This window comes from Cyrtonyx montezumae, unplaced genomic scaffold (genome assembly GCF_038088225.1).
Source record: "Cyrtonyx montezumae isolate F1298 unplaced genomic scaffold, pur_monq_1.0 scaffold_24, whole genome shotgun sequence".
Lineage (NCBI taxonomy): Eukaryota > Metazoa > Chordata > Aves > Galliformes > Odontophoridae > Cyrtonyx > Cyrtonyx montezumae.
This window is the reverse complement of record NW_027071981.1, coordinates 2,195,173-2,214,922: the sequence shown is the minus strand read 5'-3', so window position 1 is coordinate 2,214,922 and position 19,750 is coordinate 2,195,173. Positions and strand designations below refer to the sequence as shown.

Sequence of the window (19,750 nt, the reverse complement as noted above, 5' to 3'; positions counted from 1 at the left end):
TGACAGAATTCGATATTGCTACAGCTGCCTGTCACTTCCCATTAAAAAACTTGACTTCAGCTGCTTATAAACCTTTCAGTCAAAATTTTCCATGCCAGTAACTGAACATTTGGAAAGCATCTCAACAAGAAATGATTCAGCTGTTTCCAAGAAATCAGGTGGACAGAGAAATACACTGTCATGAATACATTAAAAAATACACGGTTTTGTTGGATTTGTTTTTGTTTGTTTTGCTTTAATCCCAAAGAGCATGTAACCAGTAAGGCATGCACCTTGCTGTCCCTAAAAGACAACTTTCTTCTTACATTCCTCAGAAGAATTCCACTTGTGAGAGTTCCTAGGATTTGAAGATACTTTCTGGAGATCCCAGTGCCCATTTTTGCAGAAGTGACCTCCAGGGACTCACAAGGCCCTTCATCTGCAATTGCTGAACCCAGATGCTAGAGTCTGGACACAGAAACTGAGGGAAGGAGCTCCGCTGTCCTCCTCAGAATGACCTTCCTCAGCACTCAGTCGTAGAATGGCTTGTGTTGAAAGGGACCTTAAAGCCCATTCACTTCCAACCCCCACCAGCTCAGGCTGCACAGGGCTCCATCCAACTTGGCCTTGGGCACTTCCAGGGTGGGGTGCCCACAGCTCTCTGGGCAGCAGTGCCAGGGCCTCATCACTCTCTAAGTGAAGAATTTCTTCCTGATCAGCCTGGAGAAGGTTCACATAGGACACAAGGATTGATCGAAGAACATTTTGAAAGAAATAAACCAAATGGGACAAGAGGTTTGCACAGCAATGGATGGTGGATTCTAACTATCAAACAAATCATTTATCTATCAAAATACCAGGTTGTCTACAAAGATCACATTTGGGTGCTTTGGGTAGCACAGCTCACCTCTGATTTTCCCTTTCTCATTCCAGTCATATCATGGGTAACATTTATTAATGCATCTGTCCGTAAACTGTTGATCTGAGGCACGATGACTCCAGCAAGATTTCTGTGCTTTGTTTCCAAATGTCAGGCAGGGGAGACAAGCAGTGACATGGAGGCTGTGTGCTCAGCCTGGCCTCGCTTGTATTGCACTGAGACACAGCCCCTGCACTGCCAGAGCAGCACTGATGCAATTCACAGACCGCTAGCATGTCAGCTGGAAGAGAGCACTGCAGAAGTGGGATCAAATGAAATTAATACTTCAATGCAAAAATGCAACAATACTGATATCCCATAAGCAGTGTGAAGGACTGTTTCAGGAGGACAAAAAAGCAGCAGAAATATCATTTAATTCTGTAGAGGCATAAGAAGGTGCAAAAGAAACCTGTGATAAAAAGGGATTAAGCCTCTGGAAACAGACCAACAGCCAATGATTCTTTGGATTTAAGGTCAACTTACATCCTGGCTGCAATGCAGAAATTGTAGCTGAATAGATCAGAATAAATGCAGATTTCAGCACTGTGGTACCTGAACCTGAACACGTGCCAGCCCAGTCGTTGATCTGACTTCTGACCATAGTGGTGCCTGGAAGGTTCAGGAATGGTGCAGGATGCTGAATGCTTCACTTTACAATATAAGCCCTCTCAAATTGGAATTCTATTCAAGATGCAATGACTGCTTTCTAAAGAGCAGAAATGGGAGAGATCACAGAGCTCTGGACCACCCTCACAGGCAGTTCAGATGAGGAGCTGCTCCTGAGGAACATTACAGGCAGGTATGAGGCTTCACATGGCCTGAAGAAGTGAAGGCTTGGGGAAAAATGAAGGAATTTGACAGTCTATTCTGAGTGTTCACTTTAATATCTGAAAACACAAGCCCTGAGCAAAAGAAATAGGGCTTTGCACAAGCTGTGTGTGGGGGATCTGCTCACCAGCTTGTAGGGAATGGCAGGTACACAGCGACCAAAGGTCACCAAAACCATGTCTTGATAATTCAAGATTTGTTTCTAGATGTAAAATATCCTCAGCCTCAGAGGTTATGAAATTAATCTAATATGTGGGGGAGCTTCCCAGCACTCTATAGAAGTTTATTTACAAGCAAGTTTTTGGGAGGAAATCAGAAAAGGTCACAAAGAAAACTAATGAATGTTTCTAACAGATGTTTCAACTCAGAGAACATTTACATAGAAAGAACATGGCCACATTTACCCTCTGCATTGAGAGGAAATGCTAAAGCCACACGCAAACAAAACCATGTTTAAAACTGTATGCCTAATTAATCCCAACAGATCAAATCAAGAATTAAAAATTTTTTTCTTCATTCATCATCCCCAGGAGTTTAGGTTAGTAGTTCATTAGTTCCACGGGAGAGTTATTGCTATTTCAATTCAAGTTCAGCATCTCTTTTAGAAGAATGGATGCAAGACATGACCCTCTGACTTCAGCACGGTCTCCTGTCTGGCTGCACATACTAAAATGTCTCCACATGTCTTTACAAGGGCTGTACTACAGAAAATACTGATCTCTCCTAACATTTGTTATTCACTGACAAAACTTTTCCTACAGCACAAAACATTTCACTAGATTAAAGGGGAAAGCCAGACCCTCACTGAAGCCTAAGATACAATGCACAGAGACCAAAAGCAGTTTTAAATGATGCATTGAAAAGGAAGGGAAAGAGAGAATATTGTCTTGGATTCCTAAGAGTTTGCCATCTGTGTGAGTTACTGCAACAGGAAAGCCCAAAAATTCACGTGCAGCATGAGATACTTCTAGAAAGCAAAATATTTCCATGAACTCTAGTCCCCTCTTTCCCTGAATGAGGAATAATTTATTACATAATATTCAGGGAGAAAAACACAAGTCAGTCTTTCTGCAAGACTATACATTTTTTATTTTGATAAAAATAATTACAAAAAAAATTGGCCTAAATGGAAACTTCACCAATAAACAAAATGAAAGATTTTCTATTTTGTACACAGACATACGGAAACAAATATCCAGAGTATTTAGTGGACTTTAAAACTGAATGAAAACCCTTATTTCCAGTCCATAGAAAATTCCAAACTAGAATTGAACTTCGTAAATTAAGCTCATAATGGGATTCACTGTCCAATGTAGAAGAGCTCCACCATGAGAAAAGTTAGGATTCAGGTCAGAACTTCTCTTTTAGGCCTACCAGTCTGCCTGAAGCTATTCCCCGTGCCCTTGTCTACAAGCACACTACCTTGAAAGTGGTAATTCAAGAAGGTATGAACAATGACCACACTCAAACCAACTGAGTGGGTCTTCTATTCTTGATGGATGAATTCAACTTCCTGTTTGCACCAACCTCACACGCAGGTAGAACTGCAGTAGCAATTATCAAAACTATCAGAACTCTTCACCTCGTACCCAGCTTTTACATTAAGACTACTCATGGTTACATTATTTATAGCTGAAAATGAAAGCAAGCAAAGGAGTAAAAAGCAGCAAAAAAACCCAAACAGATTTCTATTTACAAGCATGCACTTCTAGAAGTTCAGGTTAAATGAATCACAGATACAATTAGCTTGTGGCAACAAAGAAAGAGTGGAAGGAAATAGCCCAGCATCTACCTGTTTATTTTGAATGAGCACTGTCAAACAAAGACAATGCCTTTGTCAGCATATTTACAATGTCAAGCATAGCCAGGTCTCTTATTCTATCATGATAAGGACTAGGAGATACTTGCATTACAACACTGTCGCAGACCTAGGGCAGTATTTATTCCTTCCGTTTCTTCTAGGATAAGTGCAATTATTATTCTAATTTTACACAGGGGAGAATGGCGACAGAGACAAGTCAGGTCACTTAATTAGCATCCTTTGAAAATTTGACATCCCAGTCCCAGCTTAAGACTTCATTCTCTGAGCAAATGTCTACATATCGTTTATTGTTTACGCCAGGAGACATATGCAGCTCAAGAGGTATGTAAGAAATTGCTGTTGCTCTGAATCTGGGGCTTCAGCAATTGCAAACATGCACCCAACTGAGCAACACAAAGCTACAGCAGTAAATAGATATTAAAAAAAAAAGGACGTTTTCAGTCAAAAGCAATATTGCCAGCTCCACTGGGGTACAGCTTCATACAGCTAGCCCAAGCAATGTTTATACCCACCAACTTCAGAAGGGAAACACACTCAACTCCTCAGGGTGTCAGGCCTGAAAGTAGGTTTCATCTTTTCTAGCAGCAAAGCAAGACAAGTCTGTACTGCAGGCAGCTTTTGCAAAGGTTGCATCATGCTAGCTGAGCGCTGTGAGCATTAGATGCGCCAACTGCTGTTAAATATGTGACAGACATACCTGCAGAGAACTCATTAATTCTAATTTCTATTCCTGTTCGTCTGGATATATCAGCATGTAATTGTTAGTTTCTAAAATATTCTGGCAGATTTTTTAAACTGAATAACTGTGTCAGCGTTTCTTTTGGACTATCAGATGAAGCCTGTTCTCTTATATGCCCCTCAAGTAATGTGTTAGGGTAAACCCAGCCACCTAACAGGAAAGGTGAGAGCTGCAGCAAGAATGCTTTCTGCACTCAGAATAGCTGGGAAACTTCTCCTAAGGAAAGCTAAACGGAGAAGCCTTCCACATGACAAGAAAATTCACAATAAACTCTTATGAAAATGAAAACCAAAACCAGTACACATGCAATACACGGACCGTATGCCAATAACTTGTGTACTTCAAGGCTGCATTGCAGTGCCCATCGGGAAGCAAAAGGCTGGGCAAAGAGAGAAGCCAGCAGTCACAGCATGCAACAGAAAGAAATCCAAAGGAACTTGGGTATCTCATTTTCCTGAAAACCACGCTAGCTCAAGTAACACTGGTTTTCTCTCTTCTGACGTTTTGTCTGAAATGAAGTTCATTCAACACAAAAAAGAGCCTGGAAGTAAAAGCAAACTGACTAGCTGCATACAAAAGCTCTGCAAAAATGCATGCATCCATCTCAGTGGCAGAAAGGGCTCACGCACACAGACTGCTTCCCAGGGAGAATGGGAAAACCCCACATGTTGTTCTGTATAACAGTACACAGTGACCAGAAATTGATGGCTTGCATCCTCAGACTTCAGCTGTGGGGGCTAAATCTTCTATTAGCCCAGACTTCTCAGCCTGCCTATGGGGATTTGAAAGGCTGACAGAGTAAAACTTGATTAAAGCAAGGATATCAAAGACACGCAGGCAAATAAAGCACAGCAGTGTCTCCACAAATAATGCATAAAATTACCAATTATTACATATGAAAAACTAGACTAGAAAAAGAAACATAGCTTCAACTCTTTCATAATACTTTAGATTTGCAGCAATTACTGCCCCAACCAATAGCAAAGCAGAAGGTAAACACAGTGGCCAATGAATGTTTGAAGGAAATAAGCTGTTAAATTATGCAATTACTTTGAGAAGAAGTTTAAGAGATCTGAAATGCATGAAATAAATGTGTGGGATTGTAAAGGCTTGCACAGCATGGAACTACAAGCATGGACAAACCACTGCAGTTGTGCTGAGCTGTTTCCCACAGTATGTGATTACATGATTTGAAGCTATATAATAACCATCTACAAGGGAAGGTAAACTAAAATTATGTAGGCAAATCTCCCTCTCTCTCTCATTCATTCATGCACACCTTGTTTCTGATTTTATTTTGTTTGTTTGATTGTTCAGGTAACCTAGAACATAGGTGTGTTGTACCAAAGGTCAGGGTTGTCACTGGGTATGGAATAACACCATAGAACCACCGAGGTTGGAAAAGACCTCCAAGATCAACCAGTCCAACCGTACACCTACCAGCAATATCCCACTAAATCATGTCCCTCAGTACCTCATCTGAGCATTTCTTGAACACCCCCAGAGATGGTGACACCACCACCTCCCTGGGCAGCCCACTCCAGCACTCACCATTCTTTCAAAGAAGAAATTTTTTCCTTTTTTTTTTTTAATATATAATACCATGCACCAGGATGCTTCTCTCAGACACTCTAAAAGCATCTGCTGCTCAAAGAAACTGCTCTGCAAATGTTTCTGCAAGGTGTGAGCTGCAATACTGCACAGTATCTGAGATAATTTACTGCCTTAATTCCTGGTAAATATTCACAGATTACACACCTACCTCTGACTTCTTTTGCCAGGTTGCATTTTTTGAATCAGCAGCATAGCATTTTACACAATAATTGTTGACAGAATGGTAACACTGGACTTATGCTATATATTAAATATACATAAATAGTTAACATATTACATACTATAATACACCGAGGACACATTTTAAGCAGTTTATGTTCTACATATTACACAGGGATTTGCCTCTAGGACTAATGAAGGGTATTCGTGCTACTCTGTCACAGTAAAGCTATTAGTATAAATGGGACCAACTCCCAGTGTCACAGACAGCATAATGCTAAAAGGTTTAATAGGCTCTTTGTCAGGAGACAGACGGAATAGATTGAACTGCTAAAAATCGAGGCGTTGACATTTTGTCCTTAGTTGCCAGTGTTATCTTTCTCCATAGAAACCAAGTGCTGGACAGTGCACATTGTCACTCAATCACTTTCTAGTCAGGCTGTGTTACAACAGCCCTACTTCATAAATTTTGTTCCCAGGAATATTTGTAATTTATTGCTATTAAGACACTAATGAACATGCTATGATTACGTGCTCTGACTATCCTCTATGCCCATCATTTAAGAAACACACAGTAACAAATAAAAATGGGTGTAAAAGATATATGCATGTCAAGGTCTCACTCTCTTTATGGTGTTCCCACTGAATCCAATAATAATGTTCTCAAACCAGGCAGAGAATGCTACCCTAGAGAATAAATTGCCTGAAACTCAAATATTGTACTGTGATAAGTTGGAATTACACAAGGGTTTGAACATTGTTTTATCTGTCACAGTTTTATTTTCAGTCCTACTGACATTTTAAGGCACCAGGGATTCATCAGGGAAGGACATCTAAACTGATAACAGAACCAGTTGGAAAGAATGGGGGAAAAAAGGAACAAAAAGAAAGCTCTAAGTCAGGCAAAAAGCCACTGCAAAAACTGTGCTTTTCCAAATGTGAAAAAGGGCTGGGCTGTTTTTTTTCCACATACTTCACAATTAGTAGGCCAGAGCACTATTCCCAGAGTTCTCTGCTCCCCCAGGAGTGCTTATTTAATCCATTTTTAATCTCTCTGTATGTTTCAGCTGAGTGCTGAGAGCAAGGGAAGCGAGGGATAAGACAGGATATTTTATTCTCCCCAGTGTTTATGAGAGTAAAAGAAAATGTTTGAACAGATGTTGCAAAGCATGACTAAGCAAGAAAAACTCATTCCTGACATACCATTCCAGTTTGAGCCACCCAAAAAATAATTTGTAATTGATTGGTCTTCCGCAATGCTTTATAAGGGTTTTGTTTACCATACCCATTTGTTTCAGATAAGTCACTGCATTGAAGTAAAGCCACATCTGGAGCAAAGCTTTTTCCTCCAGCCATGGCCATTCCCCCTGGATTCCTGCAGTACTGTGCTTCCCATCACCAACATTGCAAAGCCACTTCTCCCCACAACCAAACTTCCTCACAGTTTCAGTTCTTATGCATACTAATCAGTGTTATCAATTAGATGCATCTCTTGCTGTTCTACAGATTAATTTAGGAAGACAGACTGTGCAGAGATTCTGGAAGAAAAGCTCAGGTCATATAAAAAGGAAAATGATAGGGCCCTGCTGGCTCTGCTCTCAATATTCGTGGGCGCCATCTGCCGGCCCTTTATTAATTATTATAATTTATGATAAACACCCAGATCAAAATGACTTGGTCTTCATGGGGAAAATGACTCTAAGCCTGAAGTTGTTCTGACCAGACGGTGATTCACCTTCTCAGTACGAGCTAAAAGCATACATTGTGCTAACAACTGGACTCCGAGCCACGAGTCCCTACTGCCCTGCAATTCGGAAGACGTGGATGTGAGGTTTCACTGCATGCCTACCCTGGATTAGACCTACTCTCCCCATGCCTATAATGGAGAAACACTTCTAGAAAGAACAAGCCAAAACCCAACAAAAATGCCTCTAAGAGTCCCATAATCCCATCAGGTTCTAGAGAGCTAAGACATTATTCATGTGTGACAAACAGAACCTAAATTTACAACTGTATGAATCAGGGGGATTTCCAGAACCATTTTTGAACAGGAAGGCCACTTAGCTGGCCTTCTTCAAACAGAACTTCTGCCACGTGTAGGTCCTGGAATCAGGAAGAAATTTGGCTCAGAAATTCTCTGCTGATGACACAAAACTCAATTTGGAAACATTAGCTAATGAAAAATACAAGCATGTTCCCACAACCACAGCTATGAAGACAAATTAAGTATACTCACTGAATGAAAATTAGAAGTATTTTTAATGGCTGGGTGCAGCAGCAGCACGTGTACAACTATTGCAGGATTATGTCCTCCCAAATATGTTTTTACCAAAGGATCAACTCTAAGAACAACTAAAACCAGCACTGCATGCATCTCAGTGTAAAGAGGACTGAGGCATGTGCAACTAATGAGAGATGTATAAATCCTTATGCACGAGAATACATATGCCCATACTTGGTGTTAAAGGATAGTTCTGAATATAACTTCTTTATTCAGACATTTCACAAGCAGCTGTCAGTTCCTGACTGCACTGCAGATTCCAGCCAGGAATGCAACTGCTTGGATTCAAATTCATGCAACATTGCTTCTATGTGAGTCTAATTTAAGACACGGACCTATTGCAAATGCAGGGAAAGCAATGCTTTCATAGCAACACAATGGTTCTGCTGTACATGACAGATCTGTGGTTCTGTATCACCCACGCTCACACATCCAAGACTCACCAGTCACCATCCTGGTCTTCTGTCCAACTCAGTTACAAATATCCCAGAAGACAAAAATGTAATACCCCATGCACAACACTTTCCTAATACTCACTCTGTTAAGGAGTGCCTCAGCATAATCAGCATCATTTATTTTTCTCCTGATATTTCAATACTGATATGACTGTAAATAGTTCAGTTCATTCTTTGGGTATCCGTGCCTCACTTTACCAAAATACAAACAGAAAAAGGAAGTATGCTTAAAAAAAAAACCAAAAACCCACAACAACACCAGGAGCTTCATCCTGATATTTGCTGCATCGTCCTTTGAGAATACCTACAGCAACTCAAAACAAAATGTATAAAAGCTATACGTCCATCAGTTGATGGGCCACTGGGAGGCAGTCTTTTCTACCTGAAAAATGAAGATCTTTGCCTTCTGATATTCCTTTAATATACTGATTGCCTTTTCACTGTTGACCCAGAAACACTTATTTCTATGTTTTTATTTTTATTATCCCCAGCTCAAAGTTTTTCTGTACTTTCTTAAATTCCTATATCTCCTATCATCCCTAAATACCTCACCTTTCTTGTCGTTCTCCCACACGAATGTTTGGAAATGCTACTCAACTTCACACTTATATTCTCTCTTTTCTCGCTGTCATCTAAGTCTGTTCTCTCAGCTTTTCTTTCTGTACAGTTTTTTTTTTCTCCCTTCATGCAAGATTCTCTTTCTTCACTGTTCCTTTTCACAAGCCACCCATTCTTTCACTGCCTAAAGAGGTAACAAAACAAGCAACTATTTATGCACCCTACTATGTGAAAACTGCATTGTTATGGAGTAATCTCTCACACTGACAGTGAGAAGTGGCAGCTTTCCCTCAAGTATGAAACCAATTTACTGCCTTTCATGCCCAGCGTGCTTTGTCCTGCATATCACCTTCATATGATAAGAGCTGTAAGGTGCTGCAGGTGCCGACAACAGCTCCTCCATGTCCTATGGTTACCCAGAAGGATGCAGAACAGCCTTGCTGTCTGCCCAACATAAACCTCAGCTTGCATTTGACTAGATCAGATGATTCGTACTGAGTTTACCAGGTAAAGGTAACTATGGCTTGTTAAGAACAAATATGGGGGAATACTCTAACATCTCTTTCTCAGGAGAAAGAAAATATGCCAATTGGGAGACATAGAAATAAGCTCAGCTGAAAGTGCTTTGAAGCAACTTCTGACACCATCTCTCTCCATTGTCTCTGCAACAATAATGGCAATTATATTCTCCAATATCTTCCCCCTCCTCTGTCCTCCACCCTTTCCACAGCCCCGGGAAACCTTCCTCCTCCCACTCCCAGTTTCTTTCTGTGGCTGACTGAGCTTGTTGCCTGAGCAACTGCAGCTGAGAAGAGAGCTCTCACCCAGTTGCAATCTGTCTGCAATAGCACTGCATCCTAACCCTGGTTAATCCTACAGCAGCAGGCACAGGAAATTAGCTGAGTGAGGTGCCTCAAGTTGGGAGTAACCACCTTACATGGTGCTGGGTGTCTAGCAGCCACCTCAAGTTTTCATTCAAGCATGAATAAAATACCCCAAAACATAAGATTGCCAAACAATTTGCTGCTTAGCTTACCCACGAACCTGGATTATATTCACCCAACAGCCATCTTTCTTGCTCTTTAATTCCAGTCCTAACAGAACAACTCAAAGAGAAACTGAGGTGGTCTACCAGGTCTTCTGCAAGGCTTTTGATATGGTCACACACCACATCCTTATCTCTGAATTGGAAAGATATGGATTTGAGTATCCTCTGTTTGGTGGATAAACAATTGATTGGATGGTCACAGCCAGAGGGATGTAGGCAACAGCCCTATATCCAGAGGAGGACCATGAAGATGCTCAGAGGGCTGAAGCACCACTCCTATAAAGAAAGGCTGAGGGAGGGGAGCTTGTTCAGCATGGAGAAGGCTCTGGGGAAACCTCACTGTGGCCTTACTGTGTACATCAAGGGAGCTTATAAGCAGGAAGAGGAATGACTTTCCATGAAGTCTGATAGCAATAGGACAAGGGAGAATGGCTTTAAACTAGAATAAGGGAGATACAGGTTAGATATTAGGGGAAATTATTTACTCAGGACAAGTGAGGCCTTGGCAGTGCTGCCCAGAGAGCTGTGGGTGCCCCCAGCCAGGCTGGATGGGGCCCTGGGCAGCCTGAGCTGGTGGGGGGGCAGCCAGCCCTTGGCAGCTGGGAATGGGGGGGGCTTTTAATATCCCCTCTAAGAGCTATGTTTCTGTGATCTGGTAATTAATCTCTAGAATCAGAATACTCCCCTATAAATGTCTCAACTAATATCAACACATCTCTCTCCCTTTGCTTTCTTTCTTTATTTTAGAATTCAGAAGAGTAACCAGAACAAAAGCAGCTATCAATGACCTTTCCAGATCCCTTGAATACACATACTTTGTTTTCTTTTCATCTGTGCTGCCTGTCTCCCGGTATTTGAGCAATATCTGGTAAAATGAGAGTGTGGTCACAGCACTATCACAATACAAGAAACAATCTTCACAAGATACTCAGCAGATTTCTTTACTAATACTGTTTTATTAAAGTAAAATGTATGAAAGACAAGGGGTTGCCTCCCCACTCCCATGAGGGTTTATGATCAAAACAACCGTAACCAACTGCTTGCAGAGCACAGAGCACTGAATCATCTGCACTGATGCTTCTTAACAACCATTAGAACCAGACTTCATGAACAAAAATCATCAGGCCTAAATGACTGCAGCTACTATGGCACTTCAGAACAGTAACAAAGCAGATAGTGTCATATAAACACAGTCAGAGGTTCCACCTGCTTCAGGGGTTAACTGTGAGTTACTGAAAAATGATGTGACCTTCTAAATTTTATGTCACTGCAACATTCATTCAAAAATTCCAGGTTATCAAACCTGCCTTCAGCAGCTGTATGCTGGCTGCCTGTTACAGCATATTTATAGCTCTTTTCTACATGTCAGGGTTGTTGGTTTTTGTTTGTTTGTTTGTTTGTTTTTGAGTACATTTATTTTATGTTGAGCACAAAATATCAAACAGCTCAAATTCAATCTTGACAGAACCCAACCACAAAAGCTCAGAAACAAATGCTTGAACATTTTTCCCCATGATTTGCGACCTTCTGAGATATCCCTTTGCACTTCCAGGCATCTAGTAGAATAGACACAGTGAATATCACAGGAGCAAAGCAGAATCCAGAATTCGTGGCTCCTTAAATTCAGTGAGAAGTTTTAATTAACCAAAATCAGAACACTGTGACTAGATAGATTCTATCAATTAATGCGGAATAAAATGATTAAGATGTCTGAATGTCTCTACGTTTTGAATCCACCTGTCAAAATATCATAAACACATCTAGGACACAAGTAATTGTGCTTGGGAGATCTCAATTTGTTGGCTAGGTAAGTCCACCGCTGCTGTTACAACAGCTCCTTCTGACTAAAGGCTTCAGTCATGATGAAAATCAGGAAACTGCTTGTATAGCTTTGTAACACAGAAGGGAGGCTCACAGTCATAAAATTTATGAAGGAAGAGGCATAAAGCCAAGCATCCTTAGCGTGACTCATAGGCTCCAGTGGGACCGCAGCAGGATGGAAATAGACCTTATTTGCCATACTAAGACACCGTGGCTAATATCATTCATCTCTGGCCAGTGTAAGATTGATCCCTACCATTCTATGATAGGAAGGATAATTTGGCTGAGGTGATACAAGAAAACCAGAAGAAAAAACATGAAATAAAGGGAATGTCCTGAAGATACAACTTTTAAAAGGCTTTTGAATAATAATAATAATACATAGTTTCCCTGAAAAGGTCCCATGAATATCAGTTTTATGACTTATCTATATCTTCATCATTTACTTGTTCATCAAATAAACTCCTTTATACTGATAACACTCCAACTGTGATCTGCATTTGGGGAAAGCTGCATCACAACATTTTATACTGATTTTGATAACTTTAGAAAACTCCCACATTATGGCTGATTTTGTCATTAAAGCATACAAAAACTTATCTTCATTTGTAGCCACCTCCTTCTGTCCATGAAACTTACTGGAATATCAGAAAAAATCATCTCACAAAGACAAGAATGCAACAGAAATTGTATTCTCTCTTGTTTAAGCCCTAGTGAAATTTCTTAATGGAGTTTGAAGCAAAACCAGCTCATTTACAGGAAGGACACTCACCTGGGAAGTGGATCTTGGAAGAGCTTCACATTTTTCCAGTGAACCTATTGGAAGAGAGAAGAATCCAATTAGGCAGAAAGTATGGCTTATTATTTCCTCCTTCCAGTAAGAATCCTGGGTGCTAGGCTATGTAACTGAACTCATAACATTTCCTTTCATTCTCACATCTGTAATTTCAAATCCTCTTCTACATGAGAGGACAGAAAAACCAAACCACAAGTGTGGCACCTACCTTGAAAGAGCCTAATTTTTTCATTAAACCAATATATGAATTGGTGGCTGACCCACATGAGGCTTACATTTGAAGGAGGGGAATGCAGCACACCAACCAAATAGAGATATGATCAAGTCAGCTTGTCAGAGCTTGGCCATCATCACCAACAGTGTTTTTTTAACCCCAAGATGAACTAACCGGAAATTTTGCTGAATGCTTAAATTTTTGTAGAGTAAGACACATAGATCTAAATCACTTAAAAAACAAAAATATGATTAGAACAATTGACTACAAGACAGAAGAAGTTTCTTCAAAGAAAAAAAGACAAAATGCAACGCAAGTACAGTTCTCCACAGTAAGTTTTCCATTTGATCTACTGTATACATTTAACTCCATGCTTGCATTGTTTTTCTTACACAGTATCATTTCTAAAACTTCCAGAGAATGCTTAATGAAAATCAGAAAATGAATTGGGCAACTAAAAGAGCACATAGCTCAGGCCTGCCATTTGGTCACGTATCCTTGATAGAAATCACCTCTGCACAGCAGCCTCCAGTATCTGAAGGGACTGTAAAAAGGAAGGGGACAGACTCTTCAGCTGGGTCTACTGCAATAGGACAAGGGGAAATGGTTTCAAGACAGAAGAGGGGAGATTTAGATTGGATATAAGGAAGAAGTTTTTTACAGTAAGTGCGGTGAGGCACTGGCACAGGTTGCCCAGAGAGGTGGTGTTGCCCCATCCCTGCAGACAGCCAAGGTCAGGCTGGACAGGGCTCTGAGCACTGATGGAGCTGTGGGTGTCCCTGTGCACTGCAGGGGATTGGACTAGATGTCACTTGAAGGTCCCTTTTGACTCAAACAGTTCTGTGAATCTATGAAAAATGGCCGTAAAGAAAAAGAAATTTGGGGGTCTAGTTCACCATTAATAATAACAAGCACTTATTTTTCAGATACTGAAAATATTAACCAAGAACCATAAAATCACTCCAGGGATTACCTCAGTTACAGCCACACTGCTTTCTTGTACGATGTTAGCTTCTGTGCTGTAAGAATGCCAGTGATGTTTTCATTATTTCCACCCTTTAGACAACAATCCTATCTAACCTATGCTGTAATTTGAGTTACAATACATACAGTTCCCCTGAAATCAAACGCTTGCCCCACCCTGTCTTATCAGTGTGACAACTAATGACACAGTGATCTTTAAATAGATCAATCAGAACGCATAGAAGTCTGTGGTCACTCCAGGGGTATTAAGCTGAGCTAAGAAAAACACCAGGTGTCAGTAACAAATGCTTTGGTTCTGTCTTAGAAATAAGCTCAACCTGGAAAATAAGCATTTTGCACACTCTGCTTTTGGTGTAAAACCACGTGGTCCCCACTGTATGTTCACCTGCATGTGCAAACAGACTGCAATCCAGTCATAAGTGCTCGGGGCTCTAACCTGTACATGCACCGTGTTCAGAAATCCCACAGAAGTCACCATTTCTGACCTTTTCACCAGACTGCTCTTTGAGCATTTAAATCAGTATATACATTCTTAACTGCAGGACTACACTGATTTCAATGGTATGAACAGCAAGAAGCAATAAAGAGAAAAATCCACCTTTTTGCCCAGTAGCTTTTAGAAAAAAGCTAAAACGTTAACAATAAAATAAAATAAAATAAAATAAAATAAATAAAATAAAATAAAATAAAATAAAATAAAATAAAATAAAATAAAATAAAATAAAATAAAATAAAATAAAATAAAATAAAATAAAATAAACCAGCAGTAGTTGTATCTAGCTTAATTATAGAGACATCCGTTATTTGGGAACATATAGCACAGTGACAGCAGTAGATGATATTCAGTACTCTGCCTGTTTATACTAGAATCAGGCTCTGCCAACACACACCCAGCAAATCTGCTGGCAGTCAGTCCAGGCTAAGAATCACAGAATTGTAGGGGTTGGAAGGGACCTCCAGAGATCATCAAGTCCAACCCCCCTGCCAAAGCATCTCCCTAGACCAGGTTGCACAGGTAGGTGTCCAGGTGGGTCCTGAACGTCTCCAGAGAAGACGACTCTACCACCTCTCTGGGCAGCCTATGCCAGTGCTCCGTCACTGCACTGTGAAGACTTCCAGGACTGGCTCTTACCATGCAATATGGTCCACAAATCACTCAGTTCCCATAGAAATCCAAGGAGCAGCTGGATGCACACAGCCAAAGCATAGCATTGTATCTTGGCAGAATTTGTTTGATCATCATGATAACCTAACTTGTACTGAGTCTAGCAACAGTGACCCTTCTGACCTACTATTAAGTAAAACACAACACAAAGACCAAAGCATTAGGTCATGCCTACACTGCAAAGTGCCCTATTATTCAGAACCATCAGAATAATGTTGCACTTTCACCAGTTTCCCTTACCCAAGTCAGTGCTAAACTCCCTCAAGCACTATACTGAAACAGGGACATAACATACAGAAGCTGGGAATGCAATGGAGAAACGTATGCCATTACCATACACCATTCCTGAGTGCTGACAACTTCCTTCCATACTGAGAATACATTTTCAGCTAAGCAAAATGCTTATACACATTCTCACATATGTGTACTAAAAGAGTCCAGTGATGAATACTTGATGGTAAGAGAACTCTCAGAACTCTTTCCCTACCGTTGGTGCTTGCTATAATTCATGCAGAGCGAGAAGGATTCTTCACTTGTCTGTGCTAAGAGCTCCATCTGCTGTCACACAGAAAAGCCACCTGGAAACGTGCAAGGATACTGGAATGTGTTTCTTTTTCAAGACGTAGAACCATAGAATGGCTTTCACTGACTGGGTGTCCACAGCTCCTCTGGGCAGCCTCTGCCTCACTACCCTCATAGTGAAGGATTTCCTACTCTATAGCACCAGGAGGTCTGGTAGCTAGTGATAATTTCATCAGCAGAACATTTTTAAATTAAAAAAAAAAAAAAAGCTGTACATAACTGTTTATGTTCTGTTATTTTCCCTAACCCACTTCTTATTCCAGTACCACTTCACCAGTAAGAAAGCATAGCTGTGTTAGCTGTCTCCCTCTCTGCCTTTTAGAGTATGTACTTAACAGAGAAGAAAAGATTAAAAAAAAGTGCCTTACAGCTTTGTACATCCAGTTCGGAATTTTAAATGCAAACTTCTAAGCCCAACAAACAATTCTTGTTCAGTATATCCCAAATTCCTAAGCACTAAACTGATTTGCTTGACATCAACTAAAACCCATTCAGAATGGATCCAATTATCAAGCTCTTGCCCTTGAAATTCTTGAGTTTATTAATTCTTTATTAATTCTTGAGCAATTAATTCAGAATCTTCAGCAAACTGACGTTCTATCTAGGGAAGGTTGTTTTCCTGTTGTAAGAAGGGCACCCGGAGCCCGACAGCAGAGTTGCAGCATTCCACAGGCTGTGGGGAGGTACGCTGTAAAGAGAGGATGGAGGTGATGAGGGCCACTTTCCTGGGGAAGGCTCCCTGTGCCATTTTGCTTGCCAAAGAGAATGGATACCCCTTGGGCACAGGCACCCACAGGGGCTCCAGCCACCTCGTTCCAAGTATAGGATCCCTTTGATTTGAAAGGTGGCAAGTGTGTCCCAAGAGGGGCTGGGGAGAGTCTCCACTATCACCATGCAATAGGGCTGCCTGCAGTAGTGGAGTCGCTGCTGATGTTGGAGCAGAACCAGTTGCAAAGCCGTGTGAAGGGCTGAGCAGCAGTCAACAGTTGGGCTGGATGTGGTTGCCAGGGAGCTCAGCAGATGCTGTAAGTGAAGAGATGGGGATTGATCCTTGGGAATACATCAGAGCCTTGAGAGGACATAGCCAGCTTGTTCTGCCACCCAAAATGATTTGCTCAAGCAGGTGGATGATGTGTTCAGTGATGCCTCCAGAGATGCTTCTGGGTACATCTATATCCTCTGTGGCTCAAAAATCCGTCAGTCATAGTTTGTATAAAGGTTACACCCCTAGATGAGAAGATATTCTATAGATCCTATAGATGAGAAGACCTATTTACACTCCTCTGCAAAGACTTTTTGAATATATTATTCTTCAGGTATAAAACTCCCTATTTCTACAGTGTCACTGCTCTTCTACATTCCAGCAAAGGGATATACAGATGCGGATATTACAATGCAGTAATTATTACTGTTGTTACTGTTATTTAAAAATAGATATTGAACATGAAAGGATGCCTCTTTGATTTAGTAGTTGGGTAGGGATAGTGATAGGAGGATGGTTGGACTAGATGATCTTGTAGGTCCTTCCCAACCTTATGAACCTATGAGCCTCACACTGCCAGAATATCAGATTCCCCTGGGATAGGCTTACATGTAATGTTTTCTCTTGGGTGCCAAAGTCTCAAACGGGCTCTCTCTTACGATTCGAGTCTCTGATACTGCATTTTGTTTGTTTCTGCAGAATTCTCCCCAATGGTTTCCACTCCAGGTGAGAACCCCACACAGACAGAACAGGGTCCTGCTCTCCCGCCCACCGCCCCGCCTCCCGCCCGCCCCTCCTCCGGCGCTGCGGAAACCCCGTGCGTGAGTGCGCCGCGCTCTTTCTGCGCGCCGCCATTCCACGAGCCGGACGCGGCTGAGCTCCGCTCCGCTGCCGCGCGTGGCCCCGGCCCGGCCTCCCCTCGCCGCCTCAGCCCCGCGGGTGCCGGCCTCAACATGCAGATCTTCGTGAAGACCCTCACGGGGAAGACCATCACCCTCGAGGTGAGGCCCCGTCGCGCCGGGTGAGGGCGGCGGCCCGGGAAGGCCTCTCCGCAGCCCGGCGATCGGCCCCGTGGGAGCAGTAGGGCGGGCGGGGCTGCTTGAAGGCACCTGGCCGCGTGCTCGGCTTGCTGTGGGCTTGGCTTTTTTTGTCGTAGTTGCCCCCATTGTTTTGTTTCACCGCAGGTTGAGCCCTCTGATACTATAGAAAATGTAAAGGCTAAGATCCAGGATAAAGAAGGTCAGTTTGAGACGGGTCGCTCAGCGCTCTCGGTTTGATCCGTGCGTGGTTTATATCTTTTACTCCATCTGTGTCTCACCGGTAGGAATTCCTCCTGACCAACAGCGACTGATTTTTGCTGGGAAGCAGCTGGAAGATGGCCGCACGCTGTCTGACTACAACATCCAGAAAGTGAGTAGGATGTGCCGCGCTGATCACGGTGCTGGGTGCTGCCGTCACAGCAGGATGGCGGCTGTGCTCAGCTGCAGTGTTGTGCCCAGGCTGAGCCCAGCTGAGATGCTGAGACTGCCACGTGCTTCAAGTCAGAAGCAGAGCTTTTCCAACAGCTTCCATTGCTTCTGCTCTGTCAGCCCTGGCTCTTAGCACTGTGTGCTGAGTGAGTGACTTGAAGCTGCTGCGTACTTCTGGGTTAACCTCTCTTAGGCCAGGGGAGCAGTGGTGGTGCTAAAAAAGTGGAAGAACGGTTTACTGTTCGCAGCAACAAGTTAGCTTGGTTACATCATGAAACTATTCTGCAGCTCCATATAGAGCTGAGGAACGTAGACATGACAGATTCAATTTTAGCTGCCTTGTGCTTTGGAGTGTGGCAGCATGCAGTTCTGTAGAGCACATTCATTTGCAGATAAAGTAGCAAAAAAATCCTTTTAGGGTTTTCATAGTTAGCTGGAGCTTTGAAATCCTTAAATACTCTGTAGATTAAAAACCTGTTTAAATGCTACTCTTTGCTTGTGAAAGCGTTTAGAGTTCATTTTGTGTATTTCACAAATAGGAATCAACTCTTCACCTTGTGCTGAGACTGCGTGGTGGTGCTAAGAAGAGAAAGAAGAAGTCTTACACCACCCCCAAGAAGAACAAGCATAAGAGGAAGAAGGTTAAACTGGCTGTGCTCAAGTACTACAAGGTATGTAGAGGAAGGTTGACAAGGCAGGAGGGACTGGTTACAGTGTGTGAGGTGTGACTAGCCTGTGTAGCACCAGGCCTATTTAAAATCCTGTCTGCAGTTATCCCATATGATAGATAAGAGAAACTGGACAGCTGCAGTCAGGCACCATTGAGCTTTGCTTTGATAGTTTTGACACAGTAACGTTTACAGAAACTATTTTCAAGTACTTTTCTTTGGCATAGTTGATGAGGTGTGCCTCTTCGTCCTTGGCAGGTGGATGAGAACGGCAAGATCAGCCGTCTGCGCCGAGAGTGCCCCTCTGAGGAGTGTGGGGCAGGAGTCTTCATGGCCAGCCACTTCGACAGACACTACTGTGGCAAGTGCTGTCTGACATACTGCTTCAATAAACCAGAAGATAAGTAAATGTAAAGGACAATAAAATTCTGAAGTTCTGTACTCTGTGTGGATTGATTTCTGTGTGGTATTTCCACTAATAAACTAGAAGGATTTTAAATTCTGGATGCAACTGCCTCCTCCAGGGAAGTCATCTGACTCCAGAACCAAAGCACCAACTTTAAGAGTGCCTTTAAGACATTTTTCATAGCTCTAGAATGCAGTGATATGGTGCTAAATTATATTCTTCCAGAAAAGCTTTCCCATTTAAGTCACTGAGTAATCTAGG

At 42.0% G+C, this 19,750-nt stretch overlaps 2 protein-coding genes across 4 annotated transcripts in view; one reads left to right on the top strand and one right to left on the bottom strand.

Moving 5' to 3' along the window:
• The window catches only part of CCDC88A (coiled-coil domain containing 88A), a 271,485-nt gene that overhangs the window by 167,165 nt on the left and 84,570 nt on the right, over nt 1–19,750 (bottom strand). The gene's annotated exons all lie outside the window — the stretch shown is intronic.
• On the top strand, nt 17,863–19,587 carry RPS27A (ribosomal protein S27a). The gene is made up of 5 exons (XM_065739430.1): nt 17,863–17,947; nt 18,131–18,185; nt 18,271–18,356; nt 18,955–19,086; nt 19,342–19,587. Exons 1-5 carry the CDS (start codon nt 17,900–17,902, stop codon nt 19,489–19,491), a joined length of 471 nt encoding a protein of 156 aa, XP_065595502.1. The 5' UTR covers nt 17,863–17,899; the 3' UTR covers nt 19,492–19,587.

Excerpts from the sequence above, each read along its gene's own strand:
- RPS27A (XM_065739430.1), top strand. The coding sequence starts at position 17,900 with ATGCAGATCTTCGTGAAGACCCTCACGGGGAAGACCATCACCCTCGAG. Across the intron at positions 18,357-18,954 it reads CTGACTACAACATCCAGAAA|GAATCAACTCTTCACCTTGT; the intron begins GTGAGTAGGATG and ends TTTCACAAATAG. Across the intron at positions 19,087-19,341 it reads CTGTGCTCAAGTACTACAAG|GTGGATGAGAACGGCAAGAT; the intron begins GTATGTAGAGGA and ends CGTCCTTGGCAG.